Raw genomic sequence first — 20,058 nt, 5'->3', positions numbered from 1 at the left:
GTGCCTGCATGAGTGAGAGTGCCTGCATGAGTGAGAGTGCCTGCATGAGTGAGAGTGCCTGCATGAGTGAGAGTGCCTGCATGAGTGAGAGTGCCTGCATGATTGAGAGTGCCTGCATGAGTGAGAGTGCCTGCATGAGTGAGAGTGCCTGCATGAGTGAGAGTGACTGCATGAGTGAGAGTGACTGCAGAGTGAGAGTGACAGCAGAGTGAGAGTGACAGCATGAGTGACAGTGGAGTGAGAGTGACAGCATGAGTGACAGTAGAGTGAGAGTGACAGCATGAATGACAGCAGAGTGAGAGTGACTGCAGAGTGAGAGTGACTGCAGAGTGAGTGTGACTGCAGAGTGACAGTGACTGCAGAGTGAGAGTGACAGCAATCTGTGACTGCAGAGTGAGAGTGACAGCATGAGTGACTGCAGAGTGATAGTGACAGCAGAGTGAGTGTGACTGCAGAGTGACAGTGACTGCAGAGTGAGTGTGACTGCAGAGTGACAGTGACTGCAGAGTGAGTGTGACTGCAGAGTGACAGTGACTGCAGAGTGAGTGTGACTGCAGAGTGACAGTGACTGCAGAGTGAGTGTGACTGCAGAGTGACAGTGACTGCAGAGTGAGAGTGACTGCAGAGTGACAGTGACTGCAGAGTGAGAGTGACTGCAGAGTGAGAGTGACAGCATGAGTGACAGTAGAGTGAGAGTGACAGTAGAGTGAGAGTGACAGTAGAGTGAGAGTGACAGTAGAGTGACAGTGACAGTAGAGTGAGTGTGACTGCAGAGTGACAGTGACTGCAGAGTGAGAGTGACAGCAATCTGTGACTGCAGAGTGAGAGTGACAGCATGAGTGACTGCAGAGTGATAGTGACAGCAGAGTGAGTGTGACTGCAGAGTGACAGTGACTGCAGAGTGAGTGTGACTGCAGAGTGACAGTGACTGCAGAGTGAGTGTGACTGCAGAGTGACAGTGACTGCAGAGTGAGTGTGACTGCAGAGTGACAGTGACTGCAGAGTGAGTGTGACTGCAGAGTGAGTGTGACTGCAGAGTGAGTGTGACTGCAGAGTGACAGTGACTGCAGAGTGACAGTGACTGCAGAGTGAGAGTGACTGCAGAGTGAGAGTGACTGCAGAGTGAGAGTGACTGCAGAGTGAGAGTGACTGCAGAGTGAGAGTGACAGCATGAGTGACAGTGACTGCAGAGTGAGAGTGACAGCATGAGTGACAGTAGAGTGAGAGTGACAGTAGAGTGAGAGTGACAGTAGAGTGAGAGTGACAGTAGAGTGAGAGTGCCTGCAGAGTGAGAGTGCCTGCAGAGTGAGAGTGCCTGCAGAGTGAGAGTGCCTGCAGAGTGAGAGTGCCTGCAGAGTGAGAGTGCCTGCAGAGTGAGAGTGCCTGCAGAGTGAGAGTGCCTGCAGAGTGAGAGTGCCTGCAGAGTGAGAGTGCCTGCAGAGTGAGAGAGAGTGACAGCATGAGTGAGAGTGACTGCATGAGTGAGAGTGACTGCATGAGTGAGAGTGACTGCAGAGTGAGAGTGACTGCAGAATGAGAGTGACTGCAGAATGAGAGTGACAGCATGAGTGACAGTAGAGTGAGAGTGACTGCAGAGTGAGAGTGACTGCAGAATGAGAGTGACTGCAGAATGAAAGTGACTGCAGAATGAGAGTGACAGCATGAGGGGCAGTAGAGTGAGAGTGACAGTAGAGTGAGAGTGACAGTAGAGTGAGAGTGACAGCATGAGTGACAATAGAGTGAGTGACATCATGAGTGACAGCAGAGTGAGCGTGACAGCAGAGTGAGCGTGACAGCAGAGTGAGAGTGACAGCATGAGTGACTGCAGAGTGAGAGTGACTGCAGAGTGAGAGTGACAGCATGACTGACTGCAGAGTGAGAGTGACAGCATGAGTGAGTGTGACTGCAGAGTGAGTGTGACTGCAGAGTGAAATTGACTGCAGAGTGAGTGTGACTGCAGAGTGAGTGTGACTGCAGAGTGAGTGACTGCAGAGCAAGAGTGACTGCATGAGTGACTGCAGAGTGAGAGTGACTGCATGATTGAGAGTGACTGCATGAGTGAGAGTGACTGCATGAGTGAGAGTGACTGCATGAGTGAGAGTGACAGCATGAGTGACAGCATAAGTGACTGTAGAGTGAGAGTGACAGCATGAGTGACTGCAGCGTGAGAGTGACAACATGGGTGACTGCCGAGTGAAAGGGACAGCATGAGTGACTGCAACGTGAGAGTGACAGCATGAGTTACTGCCGAGTGAAAGGGACAGCATGAGTGACTGCAGAGTGAGAATGACAGCATGAGTGGCAGCAGAGTGAGTGACAGCATGAGTGAGAGTGACAACATGAATGACAGCAGAGTGAGAGTGACTGCAGAGTGAGAGTGACAGCATGAGTGACTGCAGAGTGAGAGTGACAACATGAGTGACTGCAGAGTGAGAGTGACAGCATGAGTGACTGCAGTGTGAGTTACAGCATGAGTGATTGCAGAGTGAGAGTGACAGCAGAGTGAGAGGACCGCAGAGTCAGAGTGACAGCATGAGTGACAGCAGAGTCAGAGTGACAGCATGAGTGACTGCAGAGTGAGAGTGACTGCAGAGTGAGAGTGACTGCAGAGTGAGAGTGACTGCAGATTGATTGTGACTGCAGAGGGACAGTGACTGCAGAGTGAGAGTGACGTGAGAGTGACTGCATGAGTGAGAGTGACTGCATGAGTGAGAGTGAAAGCATGCGTGACAGTAGATTGAGAGTGACAGCACGAGTGACAGTAGAGTGAGAGTGACAGCATGAGTGACAGTAGAGTGAGTGACATCATGAGTGACAGCAGAGTGAGAGTGACAGCAGAGTGAGAGTGACAGCAGAGTGAGAGTGATAGCAGAGTGAGAGTGATAGCAGAGTGAGAGTGACAGCAGAGTGAGAGTGACAGCATGAGTGACTGCAGAGGGAGAGTGACAGCATGAGTGACTGCCGAGTGAAAGGGACAGCATGAGTGACTGCAGAGTGAGAGTGGCAGCATGAGTGACAGCATGAGTGACTGCAGAGCGAGAGTGACACCACGAGTGACAGGAGAGTGACAGCATGAGTGACAGCAGAGTGAGAGTGACAGCATGAGTGACTGCAGAGTGAGAGTGACTGCAGAGTGAGAGTGACTGCAGAGTGAGAGTGACTGCAGAGTGAGAGTGACTGCAGAGTGAGTGTGACTGCAGAGTGAGATTGACTGCAGAGTGAGAGTGACTGCAGAGTGAGAGTGACTGCATGAGTGACTGCATGATTGAGAGTGACTGCATGATTGAGAGTGACTGCATGACTGAGAGTGACTGCATGACTGAGAGTGACTGCATGACTGAGAGTGACAGCATGAGTGACAGTAGAGTGAGAGTGACAGTAGAGTGAGTGACAGCATGAGTGACAGCAGAGTGAGAGGGACAGCAGAGTGAGAGTGACAACAGAGTGAGAGTGACAGCATGAGTGACAGCAGAGTGAGAGTGACAGCATGACTGACTGCAGAGTGAGAGTGACAGCATGACTGACTGCAGAGTGAGAGTGACAGCATGACTGACTGCAGAGTGAGAGTGACAGCACGAGTGACTGCAGAGTGAGAGTGACAGCATGAGTGACTGCAGAGTGAGAGTGACATCATGAGTGACTGCAGAGTGAGAGTGACTGCAGAGTGAGAGTGACTGCAGAGTGAGAGTGACTGCAGAGTGAGAGTGACTGCAGAGTGAGAGTGCCTGCATGAGTGAGAGTGCCTGCATGAGTGAGAGTGCCTGCATGAGTGAGAGTGCCTGCATGAGTGAGAGTGCCTGCATGAGTGAGAGTGCCTGCATGAGTGAGAGTGCCTGCATGAGTGAGAGTGCCTGCATGAGTGAGAGTGCCTGCATGCGTGAGAGTGACTGCATGAGTGAGAGTGACTGCAGAGTGAGAGTGACAGCATGAGTGACAGTGGAGTGAGAGTGACAGCATGAGTGACAGTAGAGTGAGAGTGACAGCATGAATGACAGCAGAGTGAGAGTGACTGCAGAGTGAGAGTGACTGCAGAGTGAGTGTGACTGCAGAGTGACAGTGACTGCAGAGTGAGAGTGACAGCAATCTGTGACTGCAGAGTGAGAGTGACAGCATGAGTGACTGCAGAGTGACAGTGACAGCAGAGTGAGTGTGACTGCAGAGTGACAGTGACTGCAGAGTGAGTGTGACTGCAGAGTGACAGTGACTGCAGAGTGAGTGTGACTGCAGAGTGACAGTGACTGCAGAGTGAGTGTGACTGCAGAGTGACAGTGACTGCAGAGTGAGTGTGACTGCAGAGTGACAGTGACTGCAGAGTGAGAGTGACTGCAGAGTGACAGTGACTGCAGAGTGAGAGTGACTGCAGAGTGAGAGTGACAGCATGAGTGACAGTAGAGTGAGAGTGACAGTAGAGTGAGAGTGACAGTAGAGTGAGAGTGACAGTAGAGTGACAGTGACAGTAGAGTGAGTGTGACTGCAGAGTGACAGTGACTGCAGAGTGAGAGTGACAGCAATCTGTGACTGCAGAGTGAGAGTGACAGCATGAGTGACTGCAGAGTGATAGTGACAGCAGAGTGAGTGTGACTGCAGAGTGACAGTGACTGCAGAGTGAGTGTGACTGCAGAGTGACAGTGACTGCAGAGTGAGTGTGACTGCAGAGTGACAGTGACTGCAGAGTGAGTGTGACTGCAGAGTGACAGTGACTGCAGAGTGAGTGTGACTGCAGAGTGACAGTGACTGCAGAGTGACAGTGACTGCAGAGTGACAGTGACTGCAGAGTGAGAGTGACTGCAGAGTGAGAGTGACTGCAGAGTGAGAGTGACTGCAGAGTGAGAGTGACTGCAGAGTGAGAGTGACTGCAGAGTGAGAGTGACAGCATGAGTGACAGTGACTGCAGAGTGAGAGTGACAGCATGAGTGACAGTAGAGTGAGAGTGACAGTAGAGTGAGAGTGACAGTAGAGTGAGAGTGACAGTAGAGTGAGAGTGCCTGCAGAGTGAGAGTGCCTGCAGAGTGAGAGTGCCTGCAGAGTGAGAGTGCCTGCAGAGTGAGAGTGCCTGCAGAGTGAGAGTGCCTGCAGAGTGAGAGTGCCTGCAGAGTGAGAGTGCCTGCAGAGTGAGAGAGAGTGACAGCATGAGTGAGAGTGACTGCATGAGTGAGAGTGACTGCAGAGTGAGAGTGACTGCAGAATGAGAGTGACTGCAGAATGAGAGTGACTGCAGAATGAGAGTGACAGTAGAGTGAGAGTGACTGCAGAGTGAGAGTGACTGCAGAATGAGAGTGACTGCAGAATGAGAGTGACTGCAGAATGAGAGTGACAGCATGAGGGGCAGTAGAGTGAGAGTGACAGTAGAGTGAGAGTGACAGTAGAGTGAGAGTGACAGCATGAGTGACAATAGAGTGAGTGACATCATGAGTGACAGCAGAGTGAGCGTGACAGCAGAGTGAGCGTGACAGCAGAGTGAGAGTGACAGCATGAGTGACTGCAGAGTGAGAGTGACTGCAGAGTGAGAGTGACAGCATGACTGACTGCAGAGTGAGAGTGACAGCATGACTGACTGCAGAGTGAGAGTGACAGCATGAGTGAGTGTGACTGCAGAGTGAGTGTGACTGCAGAGTGAAATTGACTGCAGAGTGAGTGTGACTGCAGAGTGAGTGTGACTGCAGAGTGAGTGACTGCAGAGCAAGAGTGACTGCATGAGTGACTGCAGAGTGAGAGTGACTGCATGATTGAGAGTGACTGCATGAGTGAGAGTGACTGCATGAGTGAGAGTGACTGCATGAGTGAGAGTGACAGCATGAGTGACAGCATAAGTGACTGTAGAGTGAGAGTGACAGCATGAGTGACTGCAGCGTGAGAGTGACAACATGGGTGACTGCCGAGTGAAAGGGACAGCATGAGTGACTGCAACGTGAGAGTGACAGCATGAGTTACTGCCGAGTGAAAGGGACAGCATGAGTGACTGCAGAGTGAGAATGACAGCATGAGTGGCAGCAGAGTGAGTGACAGCATGAGTGAGAGTGACAACATGAATGACAGCAGAGTGAGAGTGACTGCAGAGTGAGAGTGACAGCATGAGTGACTGCAGAGTGAGAGTGACAACATGAGTGACTGCAGAGTGAGAGTGACAGCATGAGTGACTGCAGTGTGAGTTACAGCATGAGTGATTGCAGAGTGAGAGTGACAGCAGAGTGAGAGGACCGCAGAGTCAGAGTGACAGCATGAGTGACAGCAGAGTCAGAGTGACAGCATGAGTGACTGCAGAGTGAGAGTGACTGCAGAGTGAGAGTGACTGCAGAGTGAGAGTGACTGCAGATTGAGTGTGACTGCAGAGGGACAGTGACTGCAGAGTGAGAGTGACGTGAGAGTGACTGCATGAGTGAGAGTGACTGCATGAGTGAGAGTGAAAGCATGCGTGACAGTAAATTGAGAGTGACAGCACGAGTGACAGTAGAGTGAGAGTGACAGCATGAGTGACAGTAGAGTGAGTGACATCATGAGTGACAGCAGAGTGAGAGTGACAGCAGAGTGAGAGTGACAGCAGAGTGAGAGTGACAGCAGAGTGAGAGTGATAGCAGAGTGAGAGTGATAGCAGAGTGAGAGTGACAGCAGAGTGAGAGTGACAGCATGAGTGACTGCAGAGGGAGAGTGACAGCATGAGTGACTGCCGAGTGAAAGGGACAGCATGAGTGACTGCAGAGTGAGAGTGGCAGCATGAGTGACAGCATGAGTGACTGCAGAGCGAGAGTGACACCACGAGTGACAGGAGAGTGACAGCATGAGTGACAGCAGAGTGAGAGTGACAGCATGAGTGACTGCAGAGTGAGAGTGACTGCAGAGTGAGAGTGACTGCAGAGTGAGAGTGACTGCAGAGTGAGAGTGACTGCAGAGTGAGAGTGACTGCAGAGTGAGTGTGACTGCAGAGTGAGATTGACTGCAGAGTGAGAGTGACTGCAGAGTGAGAGTGACTGCATGAGTGACTGCATGATTGAGAGTGACTGCATGATTGAGAGTGACTGCATGACTGAGAGTGACTGCATGACTGAGAGTGACTGCATGACTGAGAGTGACAGCATGAGTGACAGTAGAGTGAGAGTGACAGTAGAGTGAGTGACAGCATGAGTGACAGCAGAGTGAGAGGGACAGCAGAGTGAGAGTGACAACAGAGTGAGAGTGACAGCATGAGTGACAGCAGAGTGAGAGTGACAGCATGACTGACTGCAGAGTGAGAGTGACAGCATGACTGACTGCAGAGTGAGAGTGACAGCATGACTGACTGCAGAGTGAGAGTGACAGCATGAGTGACTGCAGAGTGAGAGTGACAGCATGAGTGACTGCAGAGTGAGAGTGACATCATGAGTGACTGCAGAGTGAGAGTGACAGCATGAGTGACAGTAGAGTGAGAGTGACAGCATGAGTGACAGTAGAGTGAGGGACAGCATGAGTGACAGCAGAGTGAGTGTGACCGCATGAGTGACTGCAGAGTGAGAGTGACTGCATGAGTGAGCGTGACTGCATGAGTGAGCATGACTGCATGAGTGAGAGTGACTGCATGAGTGAGAGTGACTGCATGAGTGAGAGTGACTGCAGAGTGAGAGTGACAGCATGAGTGACTGCAGAGTGAGAGTGACAGCATGAGTGGCTGCAGAGTGAGAGTGACAGCATGAGTGGCTGCAGAGTGAGAGTGACTGCCTGATTGAGAGTGACTGCCTGATTGAGAGTGACTGCCTGATTGAGAGTGACTGCATGATTGAGAGTGACTGCATGATTGAGAGTGACTGCATGATTGAGAGTGACTGCATGATTGAGAGCGACTGCATGAGTGAGAGTGACTGCATGAGTGAGAGTGACAGCATGAGTGACAGTAGAGTGAGAGTGACAGTAGAGTGAGTGACAGCAGAGTGATAGTGACAGCATGAGTGACAGCAGAGTGAGAGTTACAGCATGAGTGGCAGCAGAGTGAGAGTGACAGCAGAGTGAGAGTGACAGCATGAGTGACAGTAGAGTCAGTGACAGCATGAGTGACAGTAGAGTCAGTGACAGCATGAGTGACAGCAGAGTGAGAGTGACAGCATGAGTGACTGCAGAGTGAGAGTGACAGCATGAGTCACAGTAGAGTGAGTGACATCATGAGTGACAGCAGAGTGACAGCAGAGTGAGAGTGACAGCAGAGTGAGAGTGACTGCAGAATGAGAGTGACTCAGCAGTGTGAGTGTTCCAAAGAGAGCAGGGTATGCTTGTGCGCTTACTCGGTGCACTGACACACCGGAGCTAAAACAAAGAACAGGTTAACCCGTGTCTTGGGAGCTTCATGGAGGCAGCCGGCCCTCTGTGAGGGGAGCAACAAGGAGGGGACTCCCCAACCATTCAAGCCCAACTACTCACAACCTACTGCACGATTACAGCACAGGCCAAAGGGAAGAGCTAGGTCTTTTCGCATTACGTACGGTGAGCAGTGTATGAGTGTGTAGCTTGAGCAGTGTGTGAGTGTGCAAGGTGAGCAGTGTGTGAGCGTGCAGGGTGAGCAGTGTGTGAGCAAGCAGGGTGAGCAGTGTGTGAGTATGCAGGGTTAACAGTGTGTGAGCGTGCAGGGTGAACATTGTGTGAGTGTGTAGGGTGAGCAGTGTGTGAGTGTGTAGGATGAGCAGTGTGTGAGTGTGTAGGGTGAGCAGTGTGAGAGTGTGTAGGGTGAGCAGTGTGAGAGTGTGTAGGGTGAGCAGTGTGTGTGTGTGTAGGGTGAGCAGTGTGTGAGTGTGCAGGGTGAACATTGTGTGAGTGTGCAAGGTAAACAGTGTGTGAGTGTGCAGGGTGAACATTGTGTGAGTGTGTAGGGTGAGCAGTGTGTGAGTGTGTAGGGGCAGTGTGTGAGTGTTCAGGGTACGAAAACTCGAACTAAGTCCACCACACACACACACACATAAGACCACACACACCACCACACACACACTTTCACACCACACTCTCACCACCACACACTCACCACCACACACTCACCACCACACCCGCAACCACACACACAACCACACACACACACACACACACCACCAGCTGGCAGGGCACATTTTAACCATGCACACACAACACCAGCTGTCTGTGCACGCTTTCACCAGGCACACGCACCACCAGCCGGCAGTGCACGCTTCCAACAGGCACACACACCACCAGCCATCAGTGCACAATTTCTACAGGCACACACACCACCAGCCATCAGTGCATACATCAATTGTTAACGCATCCACAATTAACTATTGTAGCAATCACAGTATGGTGCACTTTACTTTTAAACATATTCATCTAAAGCGCAGCATGCCACCATTGCTACAATTCCAATCCAACCCACATAATTCCACTACACACCACATGCATACACTCCATAACACATGGCTAAAAGACATTGCCATTTACAATGCCATTAGCTCTAACTCTAATCCGAGACCTATTGCATTTCCAATGCTTATTCTAAATTGGTGTGGGATTTCACTGGTGTTATCAGCTTAATTACTGTTTGTGTGCTGCATACATGCACTACACATTGCCTCTAAGTTAAGCCCGACTGCTTTAGTGCCAAGCTACTAGAGGGTTAAACACAGGTTAATTTAGAGACTTTTATGGTTCACCCTGACAAGGATTGTGGCTGTTGCTTGAGCAAGGTTAACACCCCACAAAACCAGCAACCCAACATCTCACACACATCTTCACATGGAGCCATAGCAACAGCTTTCTGGAGGTAGCGAAGGTGAAATCCAGCATTTATTGACCCATTATGATATCACTCGGAGTGATGCTGCATGATCTTTGACCATAAGTTGGCAGGCTACTGTACCTAATAGATTTGTAGTACTTATTTTTGAGGACACAAGGATAGAACACGTTAAAAAACAGCTGCTGCTTTCAACGTGCCTGTAACATGGTCCATTGAGCCCACCTCTAATGGTGTCATGGTGAGTGGGGCTGATAGAGATGGCTGTACACAAAGGTGATTTTCCATGTGGGAATAGGTTGGTATTCATATGCACAATACCTGTTCGCTGCACTTCTAGCTGTGGCACTGCACTGAAGTATACACCAGTGAATTCCTCACATGAGGCAGTGTCGGAGAGAATGCTGCAGTAGCCATTAAAATCTTTGCAGACACAGTTCACACTACTGATTGGTGACCAGGTGAAGCACCTGAAGTTTGGTACGTGTGCCCTTACACTCCAAAGTTCTGTACAGTCTTCGGGGATGTTTTTCACAGTGTGTGATGATTAGTGGTTGAAAGATGAACCTTTTCAGCTGTCGTGATGCTGAAACTCTTCTGTCTCACCCAACAGATGTTACATGACGCTTACTACAGCTTTGCACCTGCACCGGGGAGGCTCCCCCAAAGGGCCTGCAGGAACAGGAAAAACAGAAACAGTGAAGGACTTGGGGAAGGCTCTGGGGATGTATGTCATAGTTGTGAACTGCTCGGAAGGACTGGACTACAGGTCTATGGGACGCATGTATTGTGGTCTGGCTCAGGTAAGGAGGATGATAACATGTGCCCTTTGATGGGGCATGGAATACATGCGTTTTACATGTGAGTGAAATTTAAAAGTAGTTGGTGTCATTTCATGTTACATGCATGCATACATTTTGATTGTAAATATGGAGTGCCAGACACATCTAGTTTGCCAATTCCCCTCCCTGCTGTGAAAGCACAGACACCCCTAATACTCCAGCTCTACCTTGTCTCTCGGCTACCATTTCTTACCGGTTTCTGCCCGAGCACTTAGAGAACTGCATTGCCTGGATTTACCCTCACTTCAACTGGAAGGCTGTGCAGTTACTCCAGTATTGGAACTTTCATAGATTCACATGCCTGAATCATTCCCCGTCGTCGAGACGGGAGTCTCCGGTATATAAAAAAGCAATGCTTAGCAGTATAGCAAACTGAAAAGAGGCCTAGGCCCATTTCCCTTTTGCAACCCATAGCCTTTGTTATGTAAAAAGGCCCAAACGTTTCCCTGAACCAATCAGAGGTACTCACCCTCTAGAACACTCCTGAGAGAACCTTTTGCACCTCAGATTTTCTACTGCACGTTGTGCTAGGGAGTCTCCTTTGAGCTCTGCTCAAACTCTTCAATTCAATTAATTTTGACTGGGATTTGAGGTTCTCTCATTTTCTAGTTTCTCCTTATTTGAAATTCCTTATTCCTCTACAATGTCTGAGAAGGAGAAGAAAGGATTATTTAGAGCTTGTGCTACCTGCTCTAAAAAAGGCTTTATACAGATGACCCTCATAAAGACTGCATATACTGCCTCTATCCAGACCATCAGGCAGAGAGTTGTAAGGTATGTCAAACCTTTTCAAGTAAAACCTTGAGGGATCGTGAGGGAAGACTTTTACTTTGGCTTCAGAAGGTTAAAGCCAGAAAGGAGATCCTCTCAAGTGAGAGTGAGGAGGAGTCATCTTTGTCTAAGAGATCTAAAAAAAGAAGCAGATCTCCTCAGGCGCATGCCTCAGGTGAAAGACCTGAGAAGGCCCCAAAAAAGACCACCCCAGGGTCTTCAGGGTGCAGTCCCTCAAAATCTCCTTCAGGTAAACCTAAGAGGAAGAAGGGTTCTGCTTCTGAGGTGAAGCAGGTGGAGAAAACTGCCTCAGAGACTTAAAAATCTCCTCCAAGAGTCAAAATTACCATCAAAAAGACTTCCTCTACACCTTCAGAGGAGAAAGCGAAAGGATCTACACTGTCGACGGGATCGTCGACGAGGAAGATGTCATCGTCGATGACAAAAGCATCATCATCTTTGACGAAACAGGAGGTAAAGACTATGGAAAAGACATCGTCGACACTTTCACCGTCGACGGCGGTATCAACGATGAGTTCATTGTCGACGATGGCGTCGACGACCATGGCTACATCTACATCGTGGACAGGAGCGGCGACGACGGGAGTATAGACAACGTGAGCGCCGACGACGAGATCGACGACGACGGCGACGGGAGCGTCGATGAAGACAGCGTCGACGGTAACTACAACGTCGACGATAGCGTCGACGATGATAATATGGTTGGTGACAGGGATCTCGTCGACGGGCTCGTCGACAAGAGAAAAAAAACCAGAAAAAAGGTTGTCATCCTGGAAAAGGACAATAACGCCGGAGGTTACATCTCCAAGCAAGGTGTCTCCACTAGTCTCTTCTCACCTTCTGGAAGAGAAAGATTCAGAGGACGAGAATGAAGGTGGTCCTTTTGGATATGCGAGTAGTCCTTCGCAATTAAAAGTAAAATACCAGGAGGAGTATTCGGGCTAGGAATATGGGGAGTTTCGAGGTCATCCCCAAGAACAGCAACAATATAGCCAACTGCATCGTGAAGAGATGACAAGTGTACCAACTTCTTTACTGAAAGACCTCCAGAGCATGTTGAAGGATTATAGAAGAAGGTATCCGGCGCCTCAAACCTCTCAGGAGATCCCGGAGGTTACACCTCGACCTCGGTCTGTACCGGGTACACCAGTGCGAAGAAGGGAGATCTTGCCGGAACCCACTACTAGGTCTCCGCCACCAGCAGCTCAACATGACCCAGACACCTCGGACGATGACCACGAGGATATTTGGGAGGAAGGCCTGAAGGTTATGGAAACACCAGCTACAGTGACTCCGGTTCTTGCCAGACTGGACAAGAAATATAAGGCGCCTACAGATGCTCCAGCCTGTCTTTTGGGTCATCCCAAACCGGATTCAGTGATTACGCAAGCAGCGCAGCAGAAATCAAGGAATCCGTCTGCTCCAATTACAACACCTCCAGACAGAGAGGGTAGAAGGCTGGACAACGCAGGAAAGAGGTTTTCCATATTGTCTGCTCTGCTGGTACGAGCTGCTAATGCCCTCGCTATTCTAGGATGGTATGACAGGCAAATGTGGTGGGACCTGTCGCCGTACATTAACCATGTGCCAGAACCAGAGAAACAAGAAGCCAGGAAAATTCTGGAGGGTGAAAGGACTTCGGCGGAAGTCATAGATTGCGCTATGGATATAGCGACAACGGCGATTAAGTCTCTAGGAGGAGCAGCCGTTCTGCGCAGACAAGGATGGCTAAGAGCAACAGCTTTTAGACCTGAAGTTCAAAATATGATCTTAGACCTCCCCTTCAATGGCGAATATTTATACGGTAAACATATCGATGACACTCTACAAAGTATCAAGAAAGATACGGATACTGCGAAAGCATTGGTAACTCTACAGTGTAGGAAAGTTCCTTTTCGTGGCTCGAGAGGGAGAGGGCAATCATCTTATAGAGGAGGATATCAGCAAGGGAGACATTCCTATTATTCTACCTCATCTCAGCCCTACCACCAGCAGTACACTCAGCGACAATCGGGAGGTTATACAAAGTCAACTCCCAGAGGAAGAGGAGGCCGTCAGGGGAAGGACAACACCCGACGACAATGGTAACCTTCATCTTCCGGCTGCATCAACATTCCTAAGATCAAGTATTCCTCTGGGTGGAAAGATTGCTCATTATTTTCAGAATTGACAAAAATTAACAACGGACCAATGGGTCCTCAACATTATTCGATTCGGCCACACCCTAGAATTTCTACAGACGTCCCCTTGTACACCACCGATGCATCAAAAAAGCCAACCATCTGCATCTGCATCTGCATCAACTCCAAAAGGAGATTCGGACAGTTCTCCGAAAGGGAGCAATAGAACCGGTACCGAATGCCCAAATAAACAAGGGGTTTTACTCCGTATTTTTTCTGGTCAGGAAAAACATACTCCAATGGCGTCCTATTCTGGATCCCAGGTCCCTAAACACCTATCTCAAAAAGCAATCTTTCAGGATGGTATCTCTTCAGGACATCCTTTTGTTATTGAACCCGGGAGATCATATGACCACTTTGGACCTACAGGATGCGTATTTTCAAGTACCTATCCATCCCGCACACAGACAGTAACTTCGGTTCTTGGTGGCCGGAAGACATTATCAATTCAAGGTACTGCCATTCGGCCTAAAGTCAGCACCACGAGTGTTCACAAAATGCCTGACTCCAGTGGCAGCTGTGTTAAGGAAGCAAAAACATCAAATATTTCCTTACCTCGACAACTGGTTAGTCAAAGCACCATCGGAAGCACAAGCCAGGGCGTCAACAAAGGCCTGCATAGAATTGTTTGCCAAACTGGGTTTGACTCTACACGAAGGAAAATCAAACCTTCAACTGACAAAACTGATCACATATCTGGGAGCAATACTGGACACGGACAGCAACAAAGCGTTTCCCTCCGAAGAAAGGCAACTGAGGATCGAATCTCTTTTTCAAAACTGTGTAAAAAGAAAGTATCTTTCAGTGCGCATGTACAAATCCTTGCTAGGCATGATGTCATCTTGCATTCCCCTTGTGCCTCACTGCAGGTTAAGAATGCGCCCGCTGCAAGAACAGATCGATCTTCAGTGGTGTCAAGCGGAGGGATCCTTCAACGACACAGTCCAGGTGACACCAGTTATGGTTCAAGCAGCGGCATGGTGGACACAAAAAGAAAATGTCTCTCAAGGTCTGTCATTTCTTTCAAGACCAGCTCCATTAGCGGTGACAACCTATGCATCCCTGAAAGGATGGGGAGCTTTCCTTCAGGACCTTCAAGTCAGCGGTTGTTGGAAGGTACACGAGCAGCAATTGCACATACATCTGCTAGAACTCAGGGCAATCCGCCTCGCATTGCAAGCTTTCCTGCCACGAATACGGGGCTCGCCGGTGTTAGTAAGAACGGACAACACTAGGGCGATGGACTACTTAAACAAACAGAGATATCATTGACAGCAGAACATCTCCCGGGAGATCAGAACATCAAGGCGGATACTCTCAGCAGACTCAAATTGTCCTGCCACGAGTAGGAGCTGGACCAGGGAATCCTGGACAACATTTTTCAAAGGTGGGGGACACCAACAGTAGACCTTTTCGCCACAAGAGAGAACAGGAATTGCCGGTGCTTCGCAAGCTGGCTTCCCCAGAGGGAATCTTGGGGAATGCGTTTTCGATGGCATGGTCCGGCGTCTTTGCTTACGTTTTTTCTCCAATTCCTCTTCTGCCCTGTGTGCTTGTGAAGATCAAAAAATAACCGTGCAGACTGATCCTGATAGCACTGTGGTGGCCCAGACAACACTGGTTCACGGAACTCCTACAGTTGTCGGAGGACCGTCCAGTTCGTCTCCGACCAATTCCATCGCTTCTGACAATGTCCCAGGGACAAGTGCTCCATCCGGACCCGAAATCCTTGCGATTAGAGGCCTTTCTCCTCAACACTGTGAATTTAGTCATCTGAATATCTCAGACGAATGTAGGAGAATCTTGTCAAAGGCTAGAGCGGATAGTACCAACAAAACCTACAGGATGAAATGGAAGAGGTTTTGTCTTTGGTGTCAGACCCTCTTACTGCAGCACCTCATCAAATTATCCCATACATCTTACTTTTAGCCAAGTCAGGATAGGCTCACGCTTCGATTAAGGTGCATTTAGCTGCATTATCTCGCTACAGGAGGTCTTCCTCAGGCCCGTCCTTATGGTCATCAAGGATCATCAAACAATTTATGAAGGGATTATTCAGGGTCTTTCCTCCAGTAAAGCCTCCACCACCACTCTGAAATCTAAACATAGTGCTGTCACAATTGATGAAACGACCTTTTGAGCCTATACACAGGGCGGACCTTAAGTTCCTGTCTTGGAAGGTGGCTCTTCTCATTGCACTCACTACAGCGAGAAGAGTAGGAGAACTGCAAGCTCTCACAATTCAAGAGCCTTTCCTACAGTTTCAGGAAGACAGAATGATTCTTAGGACTAATCCAAAGTTTATTCCTAAGGTACCAACTGACTTTCATCTAAATAAGCCATTGGTGTTAAAATGTTTCTTTCCTCAACCAAAAACAGCGGCGGAAAGAGTGTTACACTCACTGGACGTTCAAAGATGTCTCAAGTTATATTTTAAAGGAAACAAGGAGCTTTCGCAAGTCTTCACAGCTCTTCGTCGCTTTCAGCGCACCCAGGAAAGGTTTCCCTTTATCAAAAAGAGGGATTGCCAGGTGGATTTCCAGTGCAATTGTGTACTGTCATCCAGCTGCTGGTAAACCTCTAAATGCACAAGTTCGTGCTCATTCCACGAGAGCAGTGGCCACATCCACTGCATTGTTTGGAGGAGTGCCAATCCAGGATATCTGCAGGGCAGCGACCTGGGCATCTACACACACCTTCACCAGGCACTACTGCTTGGAAGCAGCCGCAGAGTCGGATGCGGCGGTGGGAGAGGCGGTCCTGCGAAATATCATCCAGTAACGGTGAGCCTTCTTTCCATGCCTCCATCCTTTTTTCTCTTGTTTTACAAAATCACATTTCTTGTATTTTGCTATGCTTGATTTTCATGCTGTATTACATAATGCTGTATATCAAATGAGAGACACCCAGTCGCTTTTTGGTTCTGCTACTTATTTTTATTTGAGCAGATTTTTCCACCCTCCGTTTTTTAATTCGTGGGTGTTATGGTTTATTTATAACCACAGTCACAAGTTACTTCACTTGGATCACCAGGTATAGTAGTCCGAGGATTTTGCTTTATCAAACACAGACTCCAAGTTATTATATACAATTTTTACAAATCACATCAAAACAAACACATTGGAAAATGACTATACATTACTATACAAGATTTACACATATTATACACAAAATTGAAATTAAACCCTACTAACAATTTTTACCACCAGGCCGTTGTTGTATAACTTGTATATGATTAAGGCTTATGTTTTTCCTAAACGTTGGAGTAGGAAGTCAAAACATTCTATAAATAACCCTGTGCGCATTGAGTGTTCATATATTTGAGTGAACAAACAGATTATAACTAAGCCGACGCGTTTCCAAGCCTGTGTCTTGTTCGCCAGGCTTTTCTTCAGGGCATTTGTTAGTTGGGTACCTATAAAAACAGTGGAGGACACTTTTCAGAATGGGACCTTACAATTGCATCAATTATTTGTTTTAAACTACTTGCGCTGTAAGTTACCCTTACAAACTGCGGGTTTGGACTCTCTGTTTCAGAACTTCTAGGACTGTAGGTGGTTCTGCAGGGGTGAGAGGCACTTATTATCTCTCTTGTCTATATTTATACAACCAGCTAGATATCTCAGTGATTTAGAGCTGTAAAGAGACTTACGTTTATCTAAAGTCTTCGTTCAGTTGTGGTTGGGGAGTCTGTTATTCTTTTTACTGCTGTTTCTTTGGTCGGTGAAGGCAGGGTCTGTTTTTGTGATAAGGGAGGAGATTCCTAAGTAATGTGGTCTTACATTTTGCGGGAATGGCCAGTAAAAACCCGTTATTATTTACTTACTTGGGGGTTTGGTCCGCGGACCTGCCGCTGCTTTTATTCAATTGTGCGGCGCCGCCTTTGGCTCTATTCGCGTGTGTCTCGCGTGTTACTGGAAGAATGGAAAGGAAGTATTTTAAGAATTATGCTATGGATTCGCCTTGTTTGCCCTGCGGATAGCAACCCTTACCTTTAGAATTCTTTATCGCTCGTGTTTCTCCTGCTTGCTTTCGTGTTGAACTGGTGTTCAGTGATGTTTGTCACATGACTTCTTCAAATATACTCATGTCATGTGATCTGGGGGTTGTGGGGGATGTAGTCCTAAAGATGGATTCACGGTAAGTTTTTTTACAGAGGACGCCGGTATGCATTTCAGATCTCAAATTGCTCGTTCAATCCTGTAATTGCACAGTTGAACTTCGCGATTAAATATGCTTCTCTCCTAAGTAAAAGCATTTCCACATTTCCTCCTCTTGGGGAAATCTTTATTCCTGATAAAACAGACCAACGTAGATCTTTTTCAGTGTGGTTTTGTTCTATGAAGTGTTGGACCATGGGTGCTGTCAGTACTTTCTGTTTTATCCTGGAGCGATGTTGTGCCAGTCTTTGTGTGATTTGCTGGTTTGTCTTGCCTATGTATATTTTGTCACAAGGACAAACTATTACATAGACAATGTTTTTGCTTTTACAGTTAGTAAATTCATTATGACTCCATCTAATGGAGTTGTGTTCAAACTTCGTCCCTTCAATGGTACTTGCACATGAAACGCAAGTGCCACATTTATGGTGGCCTTGTACTGGATCTAAGTTCCATAAGATACGTAGATCACTTTTCACTGTAGAAACACCTAAGTCAGCTCTTTTCTGATAGATACATCTGCCGTGTGGATTCCTCACCTTGTGAATATCCCCTGCGTCAGCAACATTCGGAAATTCTTTTTGTAGCCTCGCGCCGACGTGGATCCGGACGTCACAGAGGCACGGCATCGCACGCGACTCCGCTGACGTCACCGACGCCTATAACAGGCCCACGCCGGCGTGATGACATCAGTTCCCTTTTTTCCGCGTCGTTGACGCTAACGTTTTTCTGGGATCGTGCTGTAGCTTCATAGTAACTTTGTTACTGTTATTCTATTATTACTGTATCTATCTCTATTTTCTTCGAGATGTCGTCGAAGAAGACTGGCTTTAAAGCTTGCGGTGAATGTGGCAAGACTATGTCTATCACTGACCCACATGAATGCTGTGTCTGGTGCCTGAGTTCCGACCATGACGTCGAGGATTGCCCTTGCTGTAAGAAAATGACCCCGAAGGCCCTGCGAGAGAGAGAGACAAAACTTCTCGTGGCAAAACTGAAGAATAAGAAAGTTAAAAAGGCTTCAAGATCTCGATCTCGTCGTTCGAGGTCGAGGTCTCGATCGAAGTCGCGATCGGAGTCGTCTTCAGCTCATGTGTCAAGGTCTTCGAGGAAAAAACACAAGAAGAGGAGCCATGAGTCACGTCATCACTCAGAAAAGGACTCTGGTTCGAGGCCGAAGTCGCAAGTCAAGCTTCTTAGTAAGGAAGTGGAGATTTCAGCATCGGAGGATCATGACTCTGTTGGTGAGGCTTCACATCCGAATTCGCCTGAGTCACCGAAGCAGGTCCATTCTCCGGATCCGTCCAATCCTTCTGGTCAGGAGGATGAAGGTGAGGAGCAGGGGGCTGGTGAAGTCGAAGTTCCGGTACCTGCGGGTTCGTCGACCCCGGTTCCCGGACTCGATGAAGAGGTCGACGTCGTATCGACTCCGCCTCCTCGGGAACAGCCCGGAGGACCGTATCCAGAATTTCCGGCTCCAGGTCAGGACCCTTCAAAATTCCTGAACGCCATGTTTGGTGTTTATTCCAGGGCGATGTATCCATCTGGTGCACCTGTTGGTCCCACGGGTCCTATGGCTTTCAACTTGGGTGTTCCCCAGGCTTATGCTCCTGCGCCCTTCATGCCTTTTATGCCGGCTCTTCCACCGCATCGGCGTCGACGACACCGGAGGTGCCGGAAAATGCCAAAGCGTACCATGCCGACTCCGTCGAATCCGGTTCCATCGACGCCGATACCGTCGACTCCGAAGCAGGATTCTGCTCGACCTGGTACAAAACGACCTCATACGACTTCGGGTTCGACGCCGGCCCCGACCCCGTCGGAGTCGATTCCGAATCCTTCGACTTCTATTGTGAAGGAAAGATCTCGAAGAGAAGCCCAGAGACTTCTGGAGGAAGAACAATTACGTTATACAGAAATGGAGGAAGATCCTTTTGAGGATTTAGGTGAAGCCAGTGGGCTTGAACTGTCTCCTGAATGGGATTTAACCTCAGTATCAAGTGTACCTTCAAAGGATGTGGTTCCTTATCACACTGTCATCAGGAAGGCGGCAAGTTTGTTGAACATTACTCTGCCAACTGCTGATTATAAGCCAAATCTTCTGACTGAGGTTCTTCATTCACCCTCCTCTATTATTGAACCAATGTTGCCTTTTAATGATGCGTTTTCTGAACCCATCTATGAGGTTTGGAAGAAGCCTTTGTCTGCTCCTGCAGTTTCTAGAAAAGTGGCAAGGAGATACAGAGTTGCACCTGGTGACCCTGAATTTTTATCAACACATCCCCTGCCTGAGAGTTTGGTTGTGCAGGCTGCCTGCTCGAAGAGGTCTGCTGGTGCTTTTCCACAGGTTCCTGGGGATAAAGAATCCAGAAAGCAGGATCAAACTG

At 48.6% G+C, this 20,058-nt stretch overlaps 1 protein-coding gene across 2 annotated transcripts in view; it reads left to right on the top strand.

Annotated features, from left to right (window-relative positions):
* DNAH2 (dynein axonemal heavy chain 2) overlaps positions 1-20,058 on the top strand; it is a 3,497,426-nt gene that overhangs the window by 1,171,090 nt on the left and 2,306,278 nt on the right. For both annotated transcript variants that reach the window (XM_078670326.1, XM_078670327.1), the window contains one exon: positions 10,311-10,500. In XM_078670326.1, coding sequence (XP_078526452.1) covers positions 10,311-10,500 — 190 coding nt within the window. The remainder of the gene's footprint in view (positions 1-10,310; positions 10,501-20,058) is intronic.

Source organism: Lissotriton helveticus, chromosome 12 (assembly GCF_964261635.1).
Source record: "Lissotriton helveticus chromosome 12, aLisHel1.1, whole genome shotgun sequence".
Taxonomy (NCBI): Eukaryota; Metazoa; Chordata; class Amphibia; order Caudata; family Salamandridae; genus Lissotriton; species Lissotriton helveticus.
Note: the sequence above shows the minus strand (reverse complement) of the source record. Positions and strands in the feature narration are given on the sequence as shown.